This window comes from Nerophis lumbriciformis, linkage group LG05 (genome assembly GCF_033978685.3).
Source record: "Nerophis lumbriciformis linkage group LG05, RoL_Nlum_v2.1, whole genome shotgun sequence".
NCBI lineage: Eukaryota > Metazoa > Chordata > Actinopteri > Syngnathiformes > Syngnathidae > Nerophis > Nerophis lumbriciformis.
In genome coordinates this window covers 36435632-36461934 of record NC_084552.2, presented here as the reverse complement: position 1 = coordinate 36461934, position 26303 = coordinate 36435632, and the positions used below count along the sequence as shown (strand labels likewise).

Sequence of the window (26303 nt, the reverse complement as noted above, 5' to 3'; positions counted from 1 at the left end):
TTTCATGAGGACCCCGTCGTCCTCCAGGTTATTGTTTTTTACGGACAAAATTCAGTTTTTATTCTGAATAGACCATTTTAGGTCTGTTGGACTCCGTCGTCCTCAGGATAATGGTTCACGGATATTTCAAATTATTGTGGGCCCCGACACCCCCTAGTATGTTTGTTTATGGATATTACGGATTCCAGTTTTTGCGGTTCCGTTTACCTGCAGTATATTGGCCTCTTCAGTTTTTATTTTAATTCAGTTTTTATTTAAAATTTTAATACTCACGGACGTTGGACTCCGACGTCCCTCTAATTTGGCCTTTTTACCTGTTAGAGCCTAGGATTTACAGGGTTTGTCTATGCGTCGTAACCCTCAGTCACACGCTCTTTCTTAGTCGTTTCTTTCTTCGTCAATTAAAAACGTACTCACTGCTCTCTGCCTTCCTTCCTCTTGTCCTCGGATTTTCCGTCAGTCTTTCCAATTCCAGCCCGAAATGAAGAAAAAGCAGTTCCTCAATCAGGATTTGGATGCCATGGTCTTTCTGGTTTCACTCACTCATGCTGGAATCGTCAGACGTGTTGGAATCCGGCTCGAAGGACCAATAAGATGTCACGTTCAAACACTGAGGACATCTATTAAACAAGACAAAAGGCAAGGAATCAAACAGAGACAGAATTTAATTTGGACTCAATTGAGGAGAGACGGCGTCGACCTGTAACCTCTTACAGTGTCTTAGCACGCTCTGACGAAGAAGGTTTTCGTCTCCTCTTTTATTTAGATGTTCAATGTTTACGCAACAACACCTGTCTCAGCAGGAATGGGGAGTATGTAAACAGTCATTGTTTTTGGTCACATTGAAGACAAAAGAAGAAGATCCCTCAGGCTTGGGTTCGTCCTGGATTCAGCTTGGGCAGGTTTTCGAGGACAATGGATGACCCCTCCCGTCTCATTCCATCGTCCACAGCGGAATCTTCCAAGCGTTTGGCTTGGTGCAACAAAGACCGCTTCTTGTCTGTTCATTGAGAACTCAGAACGGAAAGTTTTTTGATAATTTAAATACAATTTTTCTGACAACCTGTCTGTTACTGCTCTGTGCCATGTGCTGTTGACCTCTTGGCCAGGTCACCCTTAAGATCTTAACCTCAATGGGTTCTTATCTGGTTAATTAAAGGTTAATAAACAGATGGCACATACAAGTTGCAGAAGGCTTGTTTATATCCGTCTCAATTACTTAGAGAGTTTCATATCGTCAAATTTTGTTTCATTCCAAATGTTGGAAGGTTTGTCCAACGGCTCTTTTATAATGTCACTGATGGGATCGTTAAATTGTATATTATATTGCTTTTAATTGATCGCATTTTCATAATAATCAGAATGATGGAAAGTCTAGTGACTATGGCAAGCTGCAGTTTGCAACTAGCAGCATGACTTCTAACAAGAAAAGTCGATGTATGCCCTTAATTGTCGACAAGTTCAAAAATAAAACAGTGTGGTACCAAAAGGATGACAGAAAAAAACCTAAAGGCAGTTTAAAAAAATAAAAGTTTAGTGTGATTGATCTAATACAAAAATAATAATAATCACACGCACACTGAAAAAAACCGAGAGTGCACCCGGAAAGTATTCAGAGCGCTTTACTTTTTCTACATTTTGTTATGTTACAGGCTTATTCCAAAATTAAATTAATTTTTTTTTTCCTCAAAATTCTGCAGACAATACCTCACAATGACAATGTAAAAAGTTATTTTTTTAAATGTTTTGCAAATTTATTTTAAAAAAAAAAGAAAAAGAAAAAATCACATATACAAAAGTATTCACAGGCTTTCCTCAATACTTTGTTGAAGCACCTTTGGCAGCAATTACAGCCTCAAAGTCTTTTTGAAAAGAAAAGGTGCATCAACAAAATATTGATCAAAAAAGGCTGTGAATACTTATGAACATGTGATTTTTTTTAGTTTTTTAATTTTTAATAAATTTGCTAAATAAAAAACAACAAATTTTCACATTGTCATTATTGGGTATTGTCTGCAGAATTTTGAGGACAAAAATTAATCTATTCTATTTTGGAATGAGGCTGCCGCTGTAACAAAACAAAATGTGATAAAAGTCAAGCGCTGTGACTACTTTCCGGATGCACTGTAGCTGTTAGATAAGTCTGAACACATCACAGCGGGCAATTATTTTAAAACCAAAACTTTATTTTGGTGTTCAGCAAGAACATAGATTCTCAGAATAGTCCCAAAAAAATAGTGCTCTTTTGGAGGTTCACCATACATAATAACTTTGAGGTGTATTTGATAACTTAAAACCAAGACCAAAACAAAAACATAACGTTAGAATTTAAGTTGGTGCATTGATGGAGGCTAAGAGCACTGTAAACACAGTAATGATCACTGAGAGTTTCAAACAACCAGATGAAACATGATTAAAAGGTTAAGGGCCATTTCTCCTTCCAGATAACCAGCAAATTCTTTACATACAGTACACTGCCTAAACATATGAAACAGCACAAGTACAAACCAATAACATTCTACCGTATTTTCCGCACTATAAGGCGCACCTAAAAACCACAATTTTTCTCAAAAGCTGACAGTGCGCCTAATAACCCGGTGCGCTTTATTACGATTCATTTTCATAAAGTTTCGGTCTCGCAACTTCGGTAAACAGCCGCCATCTTTTTTCCCGGTAGAACAGGAAGCGCTTCTTCTTCTACGCAAGCAACCGCCAAGGAAAGCACTCGCCCCCATAGAACAGGAAGCGCTTCACCCGCCCCCATAGAACAGGAAGCGCTTCACCCGCCCCCGGAAGAAGAAGAAAAAACGCGCGGATATCACCGTACGTTTCATTTCCTGTTTACATCTGTAAAGACCACAAAATGGCTCCTACAAAACGATCCGGTTCATAAAAAGACGCAATCTCTCCATCCGCACACGGATTACTACCGTATTTCACAGCAACTGAACCGCACTGTGGAACGGGAGCACGTACGGTGAATATTCGCTCCACAGGGAATGAGAAGTCATCCTTCACTGTGGTTCTAGCTTGCCATGCTAACTTCCACCCATCCAAAAGAGACCTTTCCAGCCGGCGTCATCATAAAAGCTAACTCGAAGGGATGGATGGATGAAGAAAAGATGAGCGAGTGGTTAAGGGAAGTTTACGCGAAGAGGCCGGGTGGCTTTTTTCACACAGCTCCGAAGGCGAACACACCTTCACTAAGACGGGCAGATAGCGCCGGTCGACATACGCCAACATCTGCCAGTGGATCGTAAATGCCTGGGCAGATAGTTTCGGTCACAACTGTGGTCCGACCTTTCCGGAAGGCAGGATTCACAGAACTGCTGGACAACAGTGACACTGACTCCGGTGACTTCGACGAGACGGAACCGGCCATTTTGGATCCCGTATTCGCCCAACTTTTCAATTCGGACACCGAAGACGAAGAATTCGAAGGATTTACGAATGAAGAATAACTTCAGAAGGTGAGCGCTATGTTTATTTTGTGTGTTGTGACATTAACGTTCGAGCAACATTATGTTGCTATTGTTCTACACCATTTTGAATTTTACTATGTTTGTGATTGCACATTTGCGTACATTTTGGGACAGAGTTGTTAGAACGCTGGTTTTCAATATATTATTAAAGTTTGACTGAACTATCTGACTGTTTTTTTGACATTCACTTTAGCGCAGCGTTTTTTTGACATTCACTTTAGCGCAGCGTAGGCGCGGCTTTTAGTCCGGGGCGGCTTATTGGTGGACAAAATTATGAAATATGTAATTCATAGAAGGTGCGGCTAATAATCCGGTGCGCCTTATAGTGCGGAAAATACGGTACATAACAAAATAGATTGAAGCCTTACAGGCAGTCAGTTAACTGAGGAGATGGCAGCCAGTAGTTAAGATGAAGGTTTCATGTTTTTTAGACGCACCGCTTTCTCCATCTCAAACTGTCTGTGATCAACACGTTCCAAGAAGTTCTTTCGCTCCACATACCTTCAGATGGAAAAAAAAAACAGAAAATATTTTAACATCGCTACTTCTAATGCTTGCAAGGTTGTTATTTAATCAAAAGGAAGACATACAAGCGATATGCTGAAACATTTGAACACACAGCATGCAATAACTATAAATGAATGTCGTGTTTCTGAACTGCTCCGATTTCATCCCAGCAGCATTAACGCTAGCACGTCATCTGAATACAACAGGTACTAAACTGCCTTTGATGTTAGCGCCATTTGCCTAATTGTCAAAGCTGCCATTACCTGTTAAATTGAAATGAATGCCTGCTCATTTAGATGAGCATGATGAGAGACAGATTGAGTGGCTCTGAGACAGGCAGTACTAGATCACGTCTACTGTACCTCTCTCCTATTACCACAGCAGGGAAGAGTAGAAGCCTGGCTAGACCAAAGTCACCGAGACGTGACTAAGTGTGTGGTCAAAGTCTAGCACCAATTTGCCACATAGATGCTCCTGATTTTCAGTAGGTGAATGTTTAATTATAGTCAGAAAAGTTGCATGTTTTCCTCCAACCCAATTTTCCATCAGTCTTTTCCATTATACAGGTGGAACTAAAAAAAATTGAATATCGTGTAAACGTCTATTAGTGTCAGCAATTCAACTTCAAATGTGAAACTAATGTGATAGAAACCCATTACATGCAAAGTGAATTATGTCAAACCTTTAATATAATTGACAATTTTGGCTTACAGTTTTTGAAAACCCCACATTTAAGATGTAAGTAATCATCAAAATGATATCAAAAGAAGGCTTGAAATATCTTGAGTTGCATGTTATAAGCCTATGTAACATTAGTTTCACCTTGTAAATCTGAGCAAACCTTTGCACGATATTCAACATTTTTGAGTTTCACCAGTATATTTTCTAGAAAGAAGACAAAGATTCTTAAAAATGTTGAACATTTTACTAAAAGCTACAGTCTTGTGTTATTTCCACATGTTTTATTTTGGTAAATTCTACAGAATATTGAATTCTTATTTGTTATTATTTTCTTAATTCTTAGTGTCTCGTTAGCAATGTAGTCTGTAGCTCTCTCCGCACTTTGTTGACCTTAACCCACTAACAGCTGCACTTAATTACAACCTCGAACACACGTTTTTGTGTCACTCTCCTGCTACACTTCTTCATTATCCAATCATTTGTTCGTCTCTCGCTTCAAAAAAAGGGAGAAAGACGTCTCAATTTGTATGTCGCTCTCAGCAACTGAGCGAGTTTAACAGAATTAACTGAACACAGTGAGCCCTCTTTTCAGTCATTCACAATCTTTGTCTGGGTGCGCGTAGTGCGGGGTGCCTTCTTTACACACAGTAGGCACAGACAGCCTCGCTACTTGCAACTCGCCAGAGAGAAATGCCGCAAAGTAACAAAAATTAGAAGGAGAAAAATATGATTACAAAGCCAAATGTTTCGTTGTTACACGCCCATTAACACAGACAAACCAGCGAGAATGCCGTGATCAGGTGATGGAAATAAACAGAGACGCCAGACCTAATTTTTCCAAATCGGAAAAAAATGCACTCTAAGATGTTCAATATCTATTTGAGGTAAATTTTTGCTTAGAGAAATGAGTCCGTTTTATTTTTTTGTTTATTTACAAAACAGAAAACCAGTGAAGTTGGCGAGTTGTGTAAATCGTAAATAAAAACAAAATACATTGATTTGCAAGTCCTTTCAACCTATATTCAATTGAATAGACTGCAAGGACGAAATACTTAATATTTGAACTGGTAAACGTTTTTATTTTTTGCAAAGATTAGCTCATTTGGAATTTGATGCATGCAACATGTTTAAAAAAAGCTGGCACAAGTGACAAAAAAGATTAAGAAAGTTGAGGAATGCTCATCAAACACTTATTTGGAACATCCCACAGGTGAACAGGCTAATTGGGAACAGGTGGGTGCCATGATTGGGTATAAAAGCAGCTTCCATGAAACGCTCAGTCATTCACAAACAAGGATGGGGCGAGGGTTACTACTTTGTGAACAAATGCGTGAGCAAATTGTCAAACAATTTTAAGAACAACATTTCTCAACGAGCTATTGCAAGGAATTTAGGGATTTCCCAATCTAAGGTTCGTAATATCAAAAGGTTCAGAGAATCTGGAGGAATCACTGCATGTAAGCGGCAATGCCCATGACCTTCGATCCCTCAGGCGGTACTGCATCAAAAAACGACATCAGTGTGTAAAAGATATCACCACATGGGCTCAGGAATAGGGATGTCCCGATCCAGGTTTTTGCACTTCCGATCCGATACCGATATTGTTTTTGCACTTCCGATCCGATACCGATACTGACCGATACCGATACTGACCGATACTGGCCTATCCGAGCATGTATTAAAGTTTAAAGTTATTTAGCCTACTTAGTTGTCAGAATCATGTTGAAAAGGGTTTTAGTACTCTTGATAACAACTAGCCAGCTGAATTAGGGGAGTTTGAATAATACACAATGGTTGGTAACAAGAAACTGACCTGTTTATTCAAGGATAAACACAAAATAGACAAAATTATACATGACAAACAGAAATGGCATCATTGAACTAGGGCTGGGCGATATGGCCTTTTTTTAATATTGCAATATTTTAAGGCCATATTGCGATACACAATATATATCTCCATATTTTGCATTAGCCTTGAATGAACACTTGATGCATATAATCACAGCAGTATGATGATTCTATGTGTTTTGATTGATTGATTGAGACTTTTATTAGTAGGTTGCACAGTGAAGTACATATTCCATACAATTGACCACTAAATGGTAACACCCCAATAAGTTTTTCAACTTGTTTAAGTCGGGGTCCACTTAAATTGATTCATGATACAGATATATACTATCATCATAATACAGTCATCACACAAGATCATCACATTGAATTATTTACATTATTTATAATCCAGGGTGTGGAGGGGGGTGCCTGATGTAAGTGTCAAAAAGACAGCCAAAAGAGTTTGATATGAGAATAAATCTAAAGTTGGTTGATGTGGAAATTTGTGCCATTTTGATGGTGTGGAGTCTGGACGTGTGGCACCAGTGCCGGCCCAAGCCTCCATGGGGCCCTAAGCAAAATTTGATTTTGGGGCCCTCTATTTCTGCCAATAATATTGATTGTTGATCATTCACACACCTACTATAAACTCATTGCGGCTCTGGCAGTGTTGTTTACATTATCCTATTGTCAGCCTTGCATGTCTTTACAAATGACATGTCATTTATAAAGATATGGGGGTGGCCCAGTTAAGAACATAAATAATACCAATGAATGAACGAATGATGTCCAGAGTGCCACATATGGTTCCTAATCTTAAAATGTAGAAAACATTCAGCTACAAGAGTGGCCTGGGGTTGAACAGTCAAAGTGATAAAGCTTTGTATTTACAGTAAAAGTGTCATCTTGTCTCATCAGTCTTGTACATATTAGTCTTTAATTACTAGTTTATATTTTTAGTTAATTGTTCATATTTAATGTTTACTTTGTACAAAGAGAGCGCAGTCTACTGAAGTTAAATTCCATGTGTGTTAAACATAACTGGACAATAAAGCTGATTCTGATTCACTTTATTATTTTTGGTAACAAAAACCTGAAACAGCAATGTGCAAAAATGTTGACCTAAAATTGTGTTTTTGTACAATAATATATCTTTGATCATTTAGAAATCATCAGTCAGACTCTACATGCAAAAAATAAAAAATAATAATTTTTTGTTAATTGCTTTTGGGGGCCCCCTGGTGGCCGCGGGGCCCTAAGCAAGCGCTTAGTACGCTTATGCCTTGGGCCGGCTCTGTGTGGCACCGAATGGAGATAAGCGTCTCGACAGACGTCACAATATTTGAACAATGATGACGAAAACTGTTGTCTCTGTCGTGTCAGTGTGTCGAAAATTGTTATAAGCTTATTTTTTATTTGATTTTGTGCGTGGCATAGATTTGCCGTGCGCAGAGGACGCTTGAGCAGGCGCGCACCTGAGCGGCTGCGCTAGCATCACAGCTAACATTAGCCATGCCGCTACCTCGCTCTCTGCTGGGAGAGGATGTATACGTATGTGACGTATGTCTTGACAGTATGTGGCGTGGGTAAGAAGGTGCGCTCGCTGTCTGTTAGAGGGAGACACAGGAAAGAGTGAGAAGAGCCTGTCGTGTAATGCCAGACACAGGAAAGAGTGAGAAGAGCCTGTCGTGTAATGCCAGCAGCTAAAAGCAACTGCGTGAGAATTGTGGATGTGTTGAAGGTGTGCTGGAAAATGCGGAACGGAAATTACGGAGCAGCAGAAAAGTGGAATGTATTATTTAAATAGGTACGTTGTAAAACACGGACCGGAGTTTTTTTTTTAAACTGGATCTGGATCGGCATTTTCCCATGCCCTGCCGATACGCAATTTTTGGCAAATATCGGCAGCCGATCCGATCCAAATATCGGATCGGGACATCCCTACTCAGGAACACTTCAGAAAACCACTGTCAGTACCTACAGTTCGTCGCTACATCTGTAAGTGCAAGTTAAAACTTTACTATGCAAAGCGAAAGCCATTTATCAACAACACCAAGAAACGCCGCCGGCTTCGCTGGGCCCGCTCATCTAAGATGGACTGATGCAAAGTGGAAAAGTATTCTGTGGTCTGACAAGTCCACATTTCAAATTGTTTTTGGAAACTGTGGACGTCGTGTCCTCCGGACTAAAGAGGGAAAAGAACCATCCGGACTGTTATAGGTGCAAAGTTCAAAAGCCAGCATCTGCGATGGTATGGGGGTGTATTAGTGCCCAAGGCATGGGTAACTTACACATCTGTGAAGGCACCATTACAGGTGTGAATGATTGATGGGTTCTACATGTAAAGCAACTTTGGGTACTTAGAAAAGCGCTATATAAATCCCAGTTATTATTATTATTATTATTATTAATGCTGAAAGGTACATACAGGTTTTGGAGCAACATATGTTGCCATCCAAGCAACATCTTTTTCTTGGACGCCCCTGCTTTATTCAGCAAGACAATGCCAAGCCACATTATGTACGTGTTACAACAGCGTGGCTTCGTAGTAAAAGAGTGCGGGTACTAGACTGGCCTGCCTGTAGTCCAGACCTGTCTACCATTGAAAATGTGTGGCGCATTATGAAGCGTAAAATACGACAACGGAGACCCTGGACTGTTGAACAACTTAAGCTGTACATCAAGCAAGAATGGAAAATAATTCCACCTGAAAAGCTTCAAAAATTGGTCTCCTCAGTTCCCAAACGTTTACTGAGTGTTGTTACAAGGAAAGGCCATGTAACACAGTGGTAAAAATGCCCCTGTGCCAACTTTTTTGCAACGTGTTGCTGCCATTAAATTCGAAGTTAACGATTATTTGCAAAAAAAAATTAAGTTTGTCAATTTGAATATTAAATATCTTGTCTTGTGAAATTGTGAAGTGAAATTATATTTATATAGCACTTTTCTCTAGTGACTCAAAGCGCTTTTACATTGTGAAACCCAATATCTAAGTAACATTTAAACCAGTGTGGGTGGCACTGGGAGCCGGTGGGTAAAGTGTCTTGCCCAAGGATACAACAGCAGTGACGAGGATGGCGGAAGCGGGGATCGAACCGAGCTATACCCCGTCTTTGCAGTGTATTCAATTGAATACAAGTTGAAAAGCATTTGCAAATCATTGTATTCTGTTTTTATTTACCATTTACACAACACGTGCCAACTGGTTTTAGGTTTTGTACAGAATTATTTTGTTTATTCAGGATAAAACTATTTACCTTCCAACTACAGTACAGTGGTAAACAATTTTACAGTAATGAGAAAGAAAAGTGTACATCCTTTAAGTTACTTGGATTATCATGATATATTATAATAAATTTACATTATAATCACTGTATAGTTTATCAATTATTTCTCCAGTTTAAAAGCAATATGTAGACAAAAGCTTTGAGCCTGCATGAAACCAAATATATTTTAAAGTAAATTGCATATTATTTTAATGTGTGGCACCTTGAGATAGGAATATGTTGATTGACAGTCTAAAAGTAACATGTCTTCTTTCACTTGTTATTTTATGCATTTTTATGTACAACATATAAAAATTGCAAATCGAATCGCAGTCGCAATTTTGGGGAGAAAAATCGCAATTAGGTTTTTTCCTCAAAATTGTGCAGCCCTAATTCATGAACACCGAAACTTCGAACACAATTACTGATATATTCCCAGTTAATGCATGACTCTTGCAAACACCCTTGTAACGCTAGTCCATTGTCGACAGAATTGAGCGACAGTTCACAAATATTAGAATTAATACACTATCACAGGGACAAGACAAAGTACCAGGTGAAGATTTAAAAGAAAGAAAAAATATATACATCATCACAGCCTCTTACCCATCTCTGCCCCTGTTGTGGATTGCCAGCTCCTCAGTGATGCCCTCCTCAGATTTAAAAGCATCCCAGTCCATCTTTGACTTCTCCAGTGTACTCAGTTTTTGTTTCTTTACCCCAAAACGATTTAGTACGCCGGAAATCCCTGCTGGCCGCTTCGTACTGCAAACACAAAACAGACCAATCTTGCAAAAAGTTGACAATTACAATGAACTAAAGCGTAAATGAATTTCCTTAAGTACAAACATGAATAACAGGGCTACTTTGAGTGCACACGTGTACGCACACTGACAATACCGCCGACAATGTTAATAGTGCCCATTGTTTCTTACTTCCTGTGAATGTGCTCGTCATTGTGCTGTGGGTATTTCAAGTCGTTCCAGTGGTATAAATACCTTTTTGTTGACCAAATGTTAAAAAATTACTTTTAAAAAAGCACCTTTACAATAGGGAAAGTGTTGAGTTTTTGATCATCATGGCCAATGAGAGGTGAGGACCTATGTCACCATCTTATGAAGGTCCACAGTGAAGGAAAGGGTTATAAGGTCATTTTAAAAGCATTATGATGTGTAAACTGCCCAGATCAACATGAACAATATGTTCAACACAGTTTAAGAAAAAACTTAATGGGTATGGCAGGAAGTTAAAGGTTTGCCCCTTGTACCCTTGTACCAGCCAGAACAAAAAAGTGTCATGATCCATCATCCAGGAAGGATACCAAATAAATCAGGAGGAAGTATGGCGGTGGAAACAATGCTACAGAGTTGCTTCTCTTTCAGTTGGACAAGGAACCATGTCAAGATTGAAAGAACCATGAGAAAGGTGGATTTAGGGACATAACGATAAACGATACTAATGTTAACCGCAGTAAAACTTCTGAGGGCTAGTATTACTTAGGGATGTCCGATAATGGCTTTTTTGCCGATATCCAATATTGTCCAACTCTTAATTACCGATACCGATATCAACCAATACAGATATATATATAGTCGTGGAATTAACACATTATTATGCCTAATTTTGTTTAATGCTGGATGCATTAAACAATGTAACAAGGTTTTCCAAAATAAATCATTTAAGTCACAAAGTGTATTATTTTGTTAACATGCCTCAAAACAGCAGCTTGGAATGTGGGACATGCTCTCCCTGAAATAAGCCTGATACCCACTACAACTATGGGAAACACTGTTAACTTTGACTTTCACAAAGTGCTTTTTTTTTTTTCTTAAACATGCTTCAAAACAACAGCTACAAAAACAATGATGGCACACAGCTTCAGTCCAGAGTATACTATAAACTGGGCTCAACCTGCCCTCTTCTTAACGTATTCGTATGAGTAACAAAAATGTGCAAATAAAAACAAGAAAGGCACAAAAATAAAAAACTGCTTCAGTCTAGACTAGTAAATAACACAGCCATTCCTTAAAGTGCATGAACATTAATACAACTGCTTCAGTCTAGACTAGTAGAAAACACAGCCATCCTGTAAAGTGCATGGGGAAAAAAGGCACAGAACATAAAAAAAACAGCTTCACTCCTCAGTTCAGACTATTAGTCTATTTGTGCAACAGATGAAGCTCAAAGAGTGGGCTAATTATTTTTCTCCTTGTCATCACGTGTGAGAGGCAGATTTTTCTGAATGAAAACAAGCATCTGCAAGGGGTTCTGGGTATTTGTTCTGTTGTGTTTATGTTGTGTTACGGTGCGGATGTTCTCCCGAAATGTGTTTGTCATTCTTGTTTGGTGTGGGTTCACAGTGTGGCGCATATTTGTAACAGTGTTAAAGTTGTTTATACAGCCACCCTCAGTGTGACCTGCATTAGAGAGTGTGTGTGTCAAGCCTTAGATAGTATGTGACTGGGCCAGTACGCAAAGGCAGTGCGGCGTTTTAGAAAGTCACAAATTTTACTTTTGGAAACCGATACCGATAACCTTGAAACCGATACCGATAATTTCCGATATTACTTTTTAAAGCATTTATCGGCCGATAATATTGGCGGTCCGATATTATCAGACATCCCTAGTATTACTGTTTTAAAATAAAGTGATCTAAAAACCGTGATTGATAACACAATTTGATAAACTCACGGACAGACTTGGAACCTACAAGTTGTGTTGTCATAGAACAGAGTGATCAATCAGTACTCAGAGGAATGGGACACAGGATTATTTTGGTGTATTTTTTTTTTACAATTTAAGATTAACCGGTTTACAACAGAAAATGAACTTGCATGATGTCACAAACTAGAGAAGCAAGGTGAACACTCAATTTGCATTTCTACATAAAACATTCTAAAACTATGACAAATTAAAATGGAAAAAATAGCATTTGAATACTAAAAAATATGTCTCAAGAATATAGAACACTATTTAATGTTTCTTCTGCCAAGAATGTATATTGTGTGTCAACGTATTAGTTACTTTTAAATTAAACTTGGTTAAAAGATTTCAGTGTGTGTAATTGTATACAAGTACTTTTTGAGCACATTCAACAACACTCCGATAATTATAACCGTGATAATGTTGGTTCACGATAAACATATAGTCACATCCATAGGAGGATTACATCACTATGCTTTATAAAAACGTGAGAGACTCCACCTTGACCACAACAAGAAGTACCAGCAGGACAGTGATCCAAAAACATAGCGCAGAGAAGACCAGAGTGATGGCTACGTAACTGACCAACCTAACCAAGTTAATGGCTTTTGCTAAGGAAGAGTGCGCCGCCATTCCACAAGAGACACTTAGCAAGCTGGTGGACACATACAAAATTGTCTAGAAGCAATTCTAAAGCTTTGTCATATTCGTACACATTTTTGGTAAGAATTGTTTTCCCTTCAATTCTTTATTTAAAATAGGGACAGCACATATATGCAATATGTAAATATGTCAGGTTTTAGCAAAAGGCTCATTTCCGCCTGTAGTCCCCAGACAGGTTGGTGATGCATACAATCAAACGACAATAGCAGTCACACAAAACAGAGAAAAGTCAGGATCACCACTACAGATTCAGTAACATTTAGGTAATTTAAAAAAAAGAAAGTTATTACAGGTAATTAATTTAAAAATAACAAAATAATTAAAACATTAAATAAAAAGCAGAAATGTATATGTATTGCATTGCTTGAATTAAGTGCCAAGATATATTGCTCACAGCCCGTATAAAGTGCCATGATATACTGCATTGCATATACAGCACGAATAAAATGTTTGATGTAAAAGTATAAATGTGCAAATCATGTTTAAGTGCTCATATTATGACATTGATTAAATTACCTTTTATCATTGTGTTAATTTGTGTGATCACAAACCTGTTTACTTTTAAACCAGGCCTTTAATTGACTTTTGAATTTAGCAAAGCTGGAAGATTCCCTTTCTGCGGTAGGTAGACCGTTCCATAAGAAGCATCCCATGAGAGAAAAAAAAATGTTGACCAAAAGAGGTTTTTCTCACAGGCACCTCGGTCTCCCTTGGTTATGACCCTTACGATACGAGATGTAGATGTTCCACCTGTTCTGTATTTAATGTAGTCATTTAGTGGGAGCTGAGCTGATCCATGTAGACATTTATATATCATACAGGCGTTTGTAAATTTAAAAAAATTATCAAAGTTCAATAGTTTATATATGGAAAGAAATTACAATGATGGTAAGTAAAAGATTTGTCTAAAATTTTCAGAGCATTTTTTGTAGACTGATTCTATTGGCTAAAATTACGTATATTATATTTAACTGTCTTTGACATCATTTTGATATGTTTTTTGAAAGAAAGGACTGAGTCCAATGTTACTCCCAGGTATTTGAATTCCTTTACCACATTTAGTTGTTGACCTCCAAAATACACATTTATTGAGTCGTGTTTAAGAGGGTTTTTTTTTTGACAAAAACACAGTTTTCTGTGTGTTACACTTGTTTAACAAGTGTTACGGTTGATGAGTGAATCGGAGCAGCCTCTTTGATAGTTTTAGAACTTCTAAAAAATTACTGCATCATCTGCGTATAACTGTACGTCCACAACTTTACAAATATCAGCGAGATCATTTATATACAAGGAAAATAAAATGGGGCACAAAATGGATCATTGAGGTACTCCTACAGTACAATCTTGAAATTGAGATGTTCTATTAGTTGTTTTGCAAATCATTTTTCAAGTACTTTTGAGAGCACTGGCAGTATACTAATTGGCCTGTAATTATTTATATATCACTTCTGTCACCTGATTTATACACTGGGATCACTACCGCCTTTTTCCAGTCAGCTGGGACAGTTTCATGTTTAATTGACAAGTTGATTAATTTAGTGATTGGGCATACCGATGCTCCCTTATACTTTTTAAGGAATCTAGAAATCAAGATTGTAGTTGTCCTTAGCTTTGGAATTCTTTAATGTGTTTATTATATTAAAAACCTCAGGTGCAGTTGTCCGATTTATGGTGAAAGGTCCCGGCAGTATGAAGAAAAACAGTAATAAATAATAAATAGAAAAAAAAGAACAAACAAGTGGATTGGGATCTATTTTGTTTAGTTTAGAGGTAACATGACCTTTCACTTAAGAGAAAGGACCGAGTTTAGCTGGCTAAACACGCTCTGTGGAATGATAGATCAATAAATATATAAGATAAATAAGTCTGTGTTACTGACTTTTAAAGACAGACATTAGACTTTAGTTGTTTTTAAGTTTTGACCACGGCATTAAACAAATATATATAAATCCTTCTGGGCTTTGTGTTTATGTGTGTATTCTAGAATATGTATCAGAAACACAAATGAATGCAAAGATGGCCCCCACTGTTTGCAGAGACATGAATGCTAGAGAAATACAGACATCAATTGTTACACAAGTTCTCAGAGCTGAACACACTGTCAAAATGAATCTGTAATGTATTGTTAGTGAAAATGTAACTAAGAAAAGACCAATACAGTCCTAATGACTAGAAACAAATGAATAATGCTACTTTGAACAACTTGTGTGAGTTGTTGTACCTGGGGCCAGGACCACCTGATTGGGTGGGAGAACCGGGAATGTCTTCATCTGTTCTTTCTTCTGTGACCTGGCTTTTTAGATGCATCTTTGCTTCTTTGGAGTCTGCTAATACTTCTTCATTGAGCCTGACAAAACAACAAACAGTCAATAATATAGGGCAGCCTTAGACAACTGAACATCACATTCTAATGGGCATTCAAGAAGCTTCCTTAAAGTTTTTTATGTCATGGTTAGGTGGCTGCCCAGAGGGTACTCCTTGAAGGGACAGGACAAATGTTTTCATTTTATGGACACATAAGCAGTATTAGGATCAGAATTGTTGCTTTTGTTAAGGGATCCAATACAGTAATACCTAAACTTACAAGCTCAATTGGTTCCACAAACAGGCTCGTTATCGCACATCAGCACCGTCCATTAAAATGAATGGAAATCAATCTAAATCATTGCTTGGCCGTCCAAAACACCTCAATTTTAATGCAACACAATGCCTTAAAAAAACAAAAACTTTTTGATAAGAAATATTGGTTGAAGATAAGACACAGGTAATAGACTACAGATTACCAGAACCACATTGAAGATATTAGTGTCCATACTTTATTTATATTGTATTGCATGTACCGGTATTCTATTTAAACTGTTGTATTGTCCTCTTTTTTTCTGTTGCTACTACAGGCGGTTTATGAATAAAATAGAAAGTACCGGTACTACAAATAAAACAGTAATTTAATGAAGTAATAACGTACAGCATCTACTCACTTTCTCTGTTCCCATGGCTGGAATACAGTTATATCGATCTCTAGCTATAAGCTACCGCTAGCGAGCAAGATGTTTTGGGGTGGCTTTTAAAGGGTGAATTTGACATTTACTATGCCCACTGTTTTTGTTGTCATTTGATTTTACTTCAAATGCAAAAGTCGGGTGTACACCCTCTGAATGAGTCATAAACACAGGAAATAATGTAAAAAATAAATAAATCTAATCCAAAAAATTTGGGGTGTGACTCCTTGGGCACCTAACTATTTGATCCGATTCCCATTCCCATTCCTGCGGGGACGAGTCGATTCAGAATCAATTAAACACAATTCCCGACTCAAACCAATTCTCGCAACCTATTATTTGGTACAATAATTATGAAACTTTTTCAAAACCAGGCTAATGGTTGGAAAAACTACTTCCAACCAATCAAGGTCTACAGTTAGAGTTGTCCGGGCCTTCATATACAAACAAAAAACAGGCTTCCAACACTGAACTGGTAATCAAAACTGGCAAAATGCAACAAAATGTGTACCTGGAAAACAGCAAAGCTTACTTGTGTATTCAAATAATAAAATGTGTGCTTAGTACCAAAATTCATACATGTTGGCAGGTGTGCCTTTATTTAATGTTTTTTCTGAAACTATTAGTATTAGCATACAATTAGTATAAAAGATTAGAAAACTTTTAGTATTTGCAGAGTAACTGTGAAGAGTCTTTTGGAGTCGCTGTGAATGAAACCTCTTCTTAAAAGTTCCTCTTGATCCTGATGATGAGCTCGTTATAGACCAAAATTTGACCTTCCTTTGAATTTAAAGTCAGAAAAAATGCACACCTGTTGCTGACAGACATTTGTAATAAGAACTTAAAAAGAAGGGAACAAATCTTGAATATAACTAAATAGCTCTGAAATGATTTCAAACTTCTTCAATTTTTACACCAAAGGCTACATTTCGGCCGGAAATAGATCAATAAAAGCACAAAACAAAAGTTACCATACCTGATTTCTTCTCCCGCAAAGTCAAATATTTTGGTGATGGTGACTTTAGATGGACCTGTTGCCTGTGATTCAGTTTTCATACAAGCACTAGAAGCTGAAGAATGAGCCTGAGAAAAGAAATATGATTGACATAAAAGCATCCTTAAATATAAGCTTCTACAACAGACTTTGTGTTCTGCTGTGTCGCTGACAAAACTACCTCTCATTAGGAATAAGTAATAACTTTTAGTTAATTATCTAACATAATCTGGGGGGAAAAGCATATTTTCTGCCAATTTGCATTTGAGTTATATGTCTTGTGTGAAAGTATGAAATTACATAATAAATTTTTTGTGAAGTGGCTAGGTTTCGCCACACGACTTGTGGACGCTCCTTTAGCAAAGATCGGCCTCCTTTCAAATTCAAGTTTCATCTGACATATTTCAAGTTTGTGTGTTTTCCTTTATGAACCTGGCTTTGTGCAGCCATGGTGGAATACCAGCATATTGCATAAACTGTTGCCACAAACCTGTAAATATTCAACTTTTTAAAAAAGGTCCTGCTATGTAAATAACATTTGAGTACAGTGGGATCCCTGTTTTTGTATGTTGTGGTTTTCATAGGATTCAGTTTTTGACAGAATTGCAAAACATAGGTGCCAGCATGTAATTCCGCTGAATAAGTGACAGAACAAAGAATTCCATTGTTTGTGACTCAATCTCTGTGACGAATTCAAAGTGTTTCTTTTAGAGTTGTGACACTATAGACAGATTTTAGCCATTTACCCAGTAATTATCTTTACTATGTGTGTGGTTTTTGTTCATAGTTTTGTTCTTTCTGTCAAACACTGTAGGCCTGATTTCTAAAGGTTTGCGTGTATAAAATGTGCATACTTGATAGCGCACGCAAAGCTGATATACTAAGCCTGAGGTCAAAGAATTGCGTCTCATAAATGTGTAAAATAAAAAGCGCAATTCAATTATCCTGTGTGTCTTGATGAATATGCAGAACACATGCTGATCATCAGAATGACAGCAATACTGGGACAGGGAAATGCAAATGTGATCATTTAGCACTCGCAATGTAATTTGTCAAGACTGAAACTGTTTTGTGGCCACTGTTTAGCGTCTGAAAAGGGGATCGCGCTGAAAAAATGAAGAGAGAATAGTTTTTTCATACAAATTATATATATTATTAATATATCTCCTTTACGAAAAAAACATTTCTTTGAGTCTGGATCATTCCAGGGGGATGCACCACCACAACACCAGCGCCTCCCAGAGGGCACCTTTGGCATGCTAAAAATAGGGTCGATTGTTGAGATCTCGCAACAATATAGCCCAGAAAAAGAAGCAGTTTATATTCGTATGCTGCATGTTCAACATAACAAAACACCTCAGGTAGGAGAGGTTGATAACTTCCATGTAAGGGAAATGAGTGCAAAATCAACTTTTGGAATTTTGTCTTTCATTCACAATTCTGTTTTTCTTTTTTATTCATTCTAACTCGTAAATAAACGCTTGCAAAAGTAATCTAACAGTGGAGGTAATGGAAGTCATTCTGTCATTGCGCTCATAAAGCGCTCTATAAAACATCAAAAAACCTGCATCAATGTGTTATATACATGCAGTATAGTATATATGTAGTGTAGTAACAGGCACATTAATAATAACAGCATGTAATATTGAAGTATTTTGGTCGTTTTAGGCTTAACAGCAGCATATTGATTTCACGAACGCATCACAAAGGTCACTATTTCCTTCAACAACAACTACTACTACTAATCAAGGCAGACTTCATGAGAGCCAACAACGACTACTTTGAAACAAATGATGATGCAGAACCTTTTGTTTTTTACCCTGAATATAAGGAGAATGAGATACAAGTTTTAGAAGCTGTGTGCTAAGCCGATCCAGCAAGTAGCAGTATTGGTAAGTGCTATACAAGAAATACAAACGACAAACCTAATAAAACGATAACTTACTGTACAAGGTCTGCTCTCACTGGGATGCTGACTGATCGAATGTTAATATCTTTCCGGGTTTAGATAAATAATTACCGGTAATCTTAATCCTGACGCAGGTAAAAAACAACAACAACAAAAAAAAACACACAAAAATAACTAAACGAGCGTGTTTTCGTGTCTCTCACAATCTACGCATCCAAGTTAAATGTCAAAGTTTACCAACTTCTCGGTTTATGGCAACAACCTTCTTACTATACAAGTTAGACGCAATATTTATAATATAGAATTAACTTTCACGAACTCAGAAGCGGTGCAGCAGCTCACTGGCTCAGTACATAATTACTGTAGCTGCATAAACCAGTTACTTTTGAGATCACGGTGCCGCTAAAAGTAGTTCCTTGGCGCTAGCACTTATAACAATATCACTATTATATGGTTAATATTCAGGCCACGAGATATAAATGGAGTATTGTTGGTGCTTTTTGCATGGTTTTTTTTAGGGCTTTACAGGCCCAAGAGAGTACTCTCATTAGCTACATTGTTAGCCACCCTGTACTTGCCATATATTACAAATCAGAAAGCATAAAAAAGAAAGACATGTCTTCTTGTCTTACAAAAGGGATTGTGAATGCAAAAGTTCCCCCTTAAACAGGGCAGTTTGCAATTGCACATTCTTAGTAGATCACACGCAAGACACCCACTAGTAGTACACACTATTTAGATCTTAGACCCAAACTAGCTGTCATTCAGCATATTGCTGTACAATAGTGAAGATACGAAATTGTGCCATGAAGCACAGTGTCACGCAGGTGTGTTATTGCATCAGTTGATGTAAACAAAGCTGTGTGCGTGGAGAATCGTGAGCGTGTTCATTTTAGATATGAAACCAGTGTGACTGCCAGCACTTTGATGAAGAAGGTGAGAACCACTATTGACTTCAACAAAACGTACTAAGGTGGCATCCGCTTGACTCCCGACTCCTCTCTTCTCATCAGTCTTTGCCAACAAGAGTCTTCAGTAAAAAGGTAAAAGTGATGTTAAAATTGTTATTTATCCTTTCATTTGTCATATGTATATCATTCCTTTTTGCATGTAAAACTATTTGCTGTACATTAAAAGCATTTTACATTTACATTTTTGGGTGTCTAAAACCAATTAATTGGATTTACATATTTTCTTATGGGGAAAAAGTGATTCGGTTATCAAAGAATTAGGTTTTCAATATACCCTTTGGAACAGATAATTAGCAAAAACTGAGGTATCACTGCACTAGTATTGTTAATTGCACAAATAATGACCAGACCTTTACCCAGCATTGATTACATGAGTTCATGATGTTGTTATGCACTGCATGATAAGTTACCTCCTTTGGGGTTTGAGCCTGTGTAGCAGACGTGGAGGCATTGGGTCTGGAGCCAACATCACACAGGAAACGCGCCCAGAGGTCATCTGATTGCTTCTGTGTACCTTTTTCGTTATTCTGTATTTGGGTCCGTTTTTGCAAATCTTCCTGTTGCGACTGAGCCTCTTTTGCACCACCTCCATTTTTCTCTTGGTCTACTTGAATTCCTTGTTTGGTCCTGGTCTTGTAGATCCTGGGTGAATAAAAGTTAATCATCATTGGAAACTTCCTTAATGATAGGGGATTGAATGGCCAACGATATTTTTCAATACTAACAACAATATTTTACTACTGTCAAACAGCAATGACAATAATTTCTCATATTTGTTCACACGTTAGAATTACTGATGTGGTCCATCGAGTTGATACATCCATATAGTGGCCTGAAGTCGTGTGGAGGACTACCTGTTTGACTTCTTGAATAATATTTGTATGATTGACAAAGGAATTTCATAAACACGTTTATTTTAAAGATGGAGTGATTATACAACATACATCTTCAATATTGTTTTAACTATACAGGAACATTTAATCAGTTTAGTGATGATGCTGTGACTGACAAATGTACCAACCTCTTACTGTTATTCCCTTTCTTGACACTCTTTTTGGTCAAACGATCAGCATGTGGCACATCACTTTCATCCAAAGGGTCTTCCTTTTCACACTCATCAATGTCATCTTCACTGAGATCATCATCTGTGCAGAAAGAGCCGAAAAAGAAAACACAAGCTGACTATCAAACAAATAATCATTCATAAAATCACAATTCAGGTTCAAATGTACACATCAGCTTCTGGCAGTTGTGATGGACACATAGTCCAATAAACAGTGCATTAATATAGAACTGGCCTACCCCGCGTTCCGCCCGAATTCAGCTGGGATAGGCTTCAGCACCCCCGCGACCACCAGAAGGACAAGCGGTAGAACATGGATGGATGTAATATATACTGGTCTGCATGACTTTATTGCATCCATCCATTTTCTACTTCATCCATCCATCCATCTTCTACCGCTTGTCCCTTTTGTGGTCGCGGGGGATGCTGGAGCCTATCTCAGCTGCATTCGTTGTACACCCTGGACAAGTCGCCACCTCATCGCAGGGCCAACACAGATAGACAACATTCACACTCACATTCACACACTAGGGCCAATTTAGTGTTGCCAATCAACCTATCCACAGGTGCATGTCTTTGGAGGTGGAAGGAAGCCGGAGTACCTGTGGGGAACCCACGCAGTCACGGGGAGAACATGCAAACTCCACACAGAAAGATCCCGAGCCCGGGATTGAACTCATGACTACTCATGACCTTCGTTTTGTGAGGCACATGCACTAACCCCTGTATGTTACTAGTACTTTGCACCTTCAGGTTCAATCAATGTGTGCCAATGTTAGACTATTATTAACGATGAACATGTCAAACCACACTTGAACATCAACTTTTCAGATTATTGATATTTCTCACCTGACGGCATGTAGTCTGCATCATCACTCGATGAACCTTCATCGTCATCGTCGAAGCAGTTCATTTCAGCTTTAAAAAAAGATGATGTTTCACAGCACCACAGATTTCAAACACAAGGTTCGCCGACAAAAATCTAGTACGAATACCATTAAAACGTGTCATAAAAACAGTAGTTCAACACGTTGCGTTCAATTTAGTTGACAACATACCTCTTGGTGTTACAAGACAACAAAGTAGATAGCACTTTTCTTTTGGCGCATGCGCGTTCCTTCTTCTTCGTCTCTTCTCATTCGGTATTTATTGTTGATCGGCAAATGAACTTTTATGTGCGCTGCCGCCATCTACTGGGAAAGAATATGGATCGGGAGATTATGCATAAAATGATAATAAAAATAAAAATTATTTAGCTAATGTTTTTTTTTTACGTTACGTTACGTTACGTTGCACGTTTTGTTAGATTAACGTGGAACACTTGCCGGTGTTTGGTCATTGTGGTCCATCTATCTTGAATGCAAATGGTGGAGTCCGTGAAGTGAAGAAACGACATTGTGTCACTATTATGTGGCTCTGTGAAATACTTCTCAACCAACGATAACAATCTTGAATCCTGGAATCTTGTAAGTTTGCTGTATTGACTGTTTTATTTTCAACGTCAAGTTCACACAAAAGCAGCCAGGTCGCTTGCACTCCTGCTTTCTGTTTGTGTCATTGCAAAGTAAAAGCACGTATTGCTGGTTGGGTGTTTCCTTATTCTGTACTGTGTAGTGCAAAGGTTCTCAAACTTTTTTCACTAAGTATCACCTCAGAAAAAACTTGGATCTCCAACTACCACCATAATGACCAACATTAAAATCAGTAGCGTAGTAGGGCAAAGTATTCATTAAAAACAAGGCAAAGATTTTATTCAACAAATACATTTTATATGTTGGCCATTGAACACTAACACTGTGTTTAAATATTGGAAAATAAAACACTGTACTTTAATCAAAGGATTCTTTGGCGTACCACGAGATGGAGCTAGTACACCGTTTGAGAATCCCTGGTGTCGTGAAAAGTTAAGGGCATGCACCATCTTCTTAAAAGAGATCAAATGTTCTCTCTTTCTGTTCCAAATTTCACCCTGTCCTTGGATGCTTTGCGGATTTCTTCCATGAGAAATCGCTGTATAATGTCGACTGGATGTCGAAAAATATATGGGCTGCTATTATGGATGAACAAGACAACATGCTTAGTTATGCCAGACATTTCAGTTCAATCCACCACTTTCTAAACTAAAACAATTGCATAAAACATTGCAAAATTCTTAATTTCTGGTTTGAAAAAGTTTGATGCTGATTATACACAATGTTTCATTACCTGACAAAAAATGAACCTTTGAAATCCCTTATAATCACAAAAACCATCCATCCATCCATCCATTTTCTACCGCTTATTCCCTTTGGGGTCGCGGGGGGCGCTGGAGCCTATCTCAGCTACAATCGGGCGGAAGGCGGGGTACACCCTGGACAAGTCGCCACCTCATCGCAGGGCCAACACAGATAGACAGACAACATTCACACTCACATCCACACACTAGGGCCAATTTAGTGTTGCCAATCAACTTATCCCCAGGGGCATGTCTTTGGAAGTGGGAGGAAGCCGGAGTACCCGGAGGGAACCCACGCAGTCACGGGGAGGACATGCAAACTCCACACAGAAAGATCCCGAGCCCGGGATTGAACCCAAGACTACTCAGGACCTTCGTATTGTGAGGCAGATGCACTAACCCCTCTGCCACCGTGAAGCCCAAAACCAACAATGCAAAAAATCTACACTCATTTTGTCAATTTGTCTTTGTAAAAAAGGCATGTAGGTTTCAGGGAAAATTAAAACGTTTGAATATCATGCAAAAGTCCATTCATGTCTGCAATTCAACTTCAAATGTGAAACAAATTTTTGGGTTGCAATCACGTGACCTTTAGGCACTTCCTCGTTTCAGGCGATGGTCTAGAGCAGGGGTGTCAAACTTATTTTTATTGAGGGCCACATCGCAGTTATGGTTGCCCTCAGAGGGACGATTTTAACAATGAGTAATATGTGAATATACATGTATATATATAGTATATTAACAATATATTTTTTTACATAATCTGCAAAAAATACATTTTTATTTTACTTTAAAAACTGGCAGCTCAGTTTTAAAGCATTAAAAAAAATAAAAAAAAATCAAATGGAATGGAAAAACAATACCACAGTTTTTAGCTGTAAGATTCAAGCGACAGAGCTGCCAGTTGTTGTTTTCACTGTAAAATATTGATGTTTTAATGTTTCTTTTGTTTGTTTTGTTAATGTTTTAGTGTCTTACTGTATATGGAAAAAAAAAAAAAAAGTACCAAAGTTGATTTTACGGTAAAAAAAAACTCAGTCAGCGGAATTTAACCGTAAAATGTATTGTCAATTTTACAGTCTACAATTTGATTGATAATTTGTTTTGAAATTTTAAGTCAAGCAGATATTTAAGTATTTATCTTTATTTTAACAAAAAATATTTTTGGATTACATGATAATATAATATTTAGATTTTGATAATATTGAATTTTAAAATATGCAATTGCATGCAATACATGATTTTTAATGTCAAAAGGGAAATAACAAATATATTTAGTAAGAAAAGCATGTTCTCCCCGTGACTGCGTGGGTTCCCTCCGGGTACTCCGGCTTCCTCCCACCGCCAAAGACATGCACCTGGGGATAGGTTGATTGGCAACACTGAATTGGCCCTAGTGTGTGAATGTGAGTGTGAATGTTGTCTGTCTATCTGTGTTGGCCCTGTGATGAGGTGGCGACTTGTCCAGGGTGTACCCTGCCTTCCGCCCGAATGCAGCTGAGATAGGCTCCAGCACCCCCCGCAACTCCAAAAGGGACAAGCGGTAGAAAATGGATGGATGCATGGAAGATTAAGCATTTTCTTAACGCATATTATCTCCAGGCTTTCGCGGCCCACATAAAATAATGTGGCGGGCGAGATTTGGCCCCCGGCCTTGAGTTTGACACCTGTGGTCTAGAGCCCATTAGGTTACTGTTTATTTACTTGCATCAGTGCAGATTTAGGCATATTTTTAAAGGTTTGGAGACAAACATATAAGCTATCATTAAAAAATATTTAACATGGGAGGGAGTCGATTTATACACTCTTAAAAAATATATTTTTAAAAGATTTAAACCATTCATCATCACCAAGATAATGCTTGCATTGACTTCCCTTCCTAGGACACTCACAATGATTTAAAGAAAAAAAGATTGAAGGCACACTAAGTCTTTACATCTGATGGGTCCACAAATTAAACAATCGGTGAAAGACAATGTTGGACTTATTCATGCGTTGCTAAGTGACATATTTGATTGACATAACGAGAGCCGTGCTGCTGTGATCGTGACGCTAATGAGAAAAAGCATGCGTTTGTTTGCAGTTGATTTGTTATGAATATCTACAATTAAAATACAGTGGATTGGGCCATCAATCAAAATATTTATTACTAGGACTTGACATGACGTTAGTTTATTTGCACAACCAGGTTTTTGTATTTATATTTAGTCATAGAAACCACAAATGAATACAAACAAACTATATAATATCTTAATTGATCTTCTCCTGTAGCACGATTTTTTATTCCATTTAATACTAGTATTAATTCATTCATATTAATATCAACACTGGGGACGGCGTGGCGAAGTTGGTAGAGTGGCCGTGCCAGCAATCGGAGGGTTGCTCGTTACTGGGGTTCAATCCCCACCTTCTACCATCCTAGTCACGTCCGTTGTGTCCTTGGGCAAGACACTTCACCCCTTGCTCCTGATGGCTGCTGGTTAGCGCCTTGCATGGCAGCTCCCGCCATCAGTGTGTGAATATGTGTGTGTGAATGGGTGAATGTGGAAATAGTGTCAAAGCGCTTTGAGTACCTTGAAGGTAGAAAAGCGCTATACAAGTATAACCCATTTATCATTTATTTATAACATCCATAACACTTTTGTCATTGTCTTTTTAAACAGCACATTTTTAGTTTAATTTATAATGTTCTCTTTCATTTTTTAAGCGTGTTCTCGAGGTGATCTCCACTATGCACACTTGCAAACTTTTCCCCCAATGTGTTTCCTTTTTCCTTATCCCTAATTGCTATTTTTCTATTTCCTTCTATAACCGGTATTTTATTAAATACTTTCTTACCACTCACCTTCTTTAACATTTGTGAGATTTTCTTGGTTCAAACTGTTTCTTAATCTTTTTAACATACTATATCGTTATTTAATAGCTTGTATCTGTCACTCCACAATGGTACCATTTTCTTTTGCTCCACAACAGACCTGAAAGGAATACTTTATTCTGTTACGTTTAATATTTGCTTGGAT

At 37.9% G+C, this 26303-nt stretch overlaps 1 protein-coding gene across 3 annotated transcripts; it reads right to left on the bottom strand.

Moving 5' to 3' along the window:
• Positions 1-2165: 2165 nt before the first annotated feature.
• On the bottom strand, positions 2166-22249 carry cfdp1 (craniofacial development protein 1). Of its 3 annotated transcripts, none has more exons than XM_061960624.2 (9): positions 22127-22249; positions 21918-22050; positions 21027-21150; positions 20416-20647; positions 17108-17214; positions 15354-15479; positions 10373-10531; positions 3826-3983; positions 2166-2522 (listed from the first exon to the last, which is right to left on the bottom strand). In XM_061960624.2, the coding sequence occupies exons 2-8, from the start codon at positions 21979-21981 to the stop codon at positions 3887-3889; spliced, it is 909 nt and encodes a 302-aa protein (XP_061816608.1). In that variant the 5' UTR covers positions 21982-22050; positions 22127-22249; the 3' UTR covers positions 2166-2522; positions 3826-3886. The 3 variants fall into 3 exon arrangements, with proteins under 3 accessions (XP_061816608.1, XP_061816606.1, XP_061816605.1); XM_061960622.2 differs by having other exon boundaries at positions 21918-21986; positions 22127-22222; XM_061960621.2 differs by lacking the exon at positions 22127-22249 and having other exon boundaries at positions 21918-22120.
• Between the last annotated feature and the right edge of the window lie 4054 nt (positions 22250-26303).

Coding starts and splice junctions, on each gene's coding strand:
- cfdp1 (XM_061960624.2), bottom strand. CDS start 21,981: ATGAACTGCTTCGACGATGACGATGAAGGTTCATCGAGTGATGATGCA. Junction 21,151..21,917: donor TGCAGACTACATGCCGTCAG/GTGAGAAATATC, acceptor CTTTCTGCACAG/ATGATGATCTCAGTGAAGAT. Junction 3,984..10,372: donor CACAACAGGGGCAGAGATGG/GTAAGAGGCTGT, acceptor TTCCATCTGAAG/GTATGTGGAGCGAAAGAACT.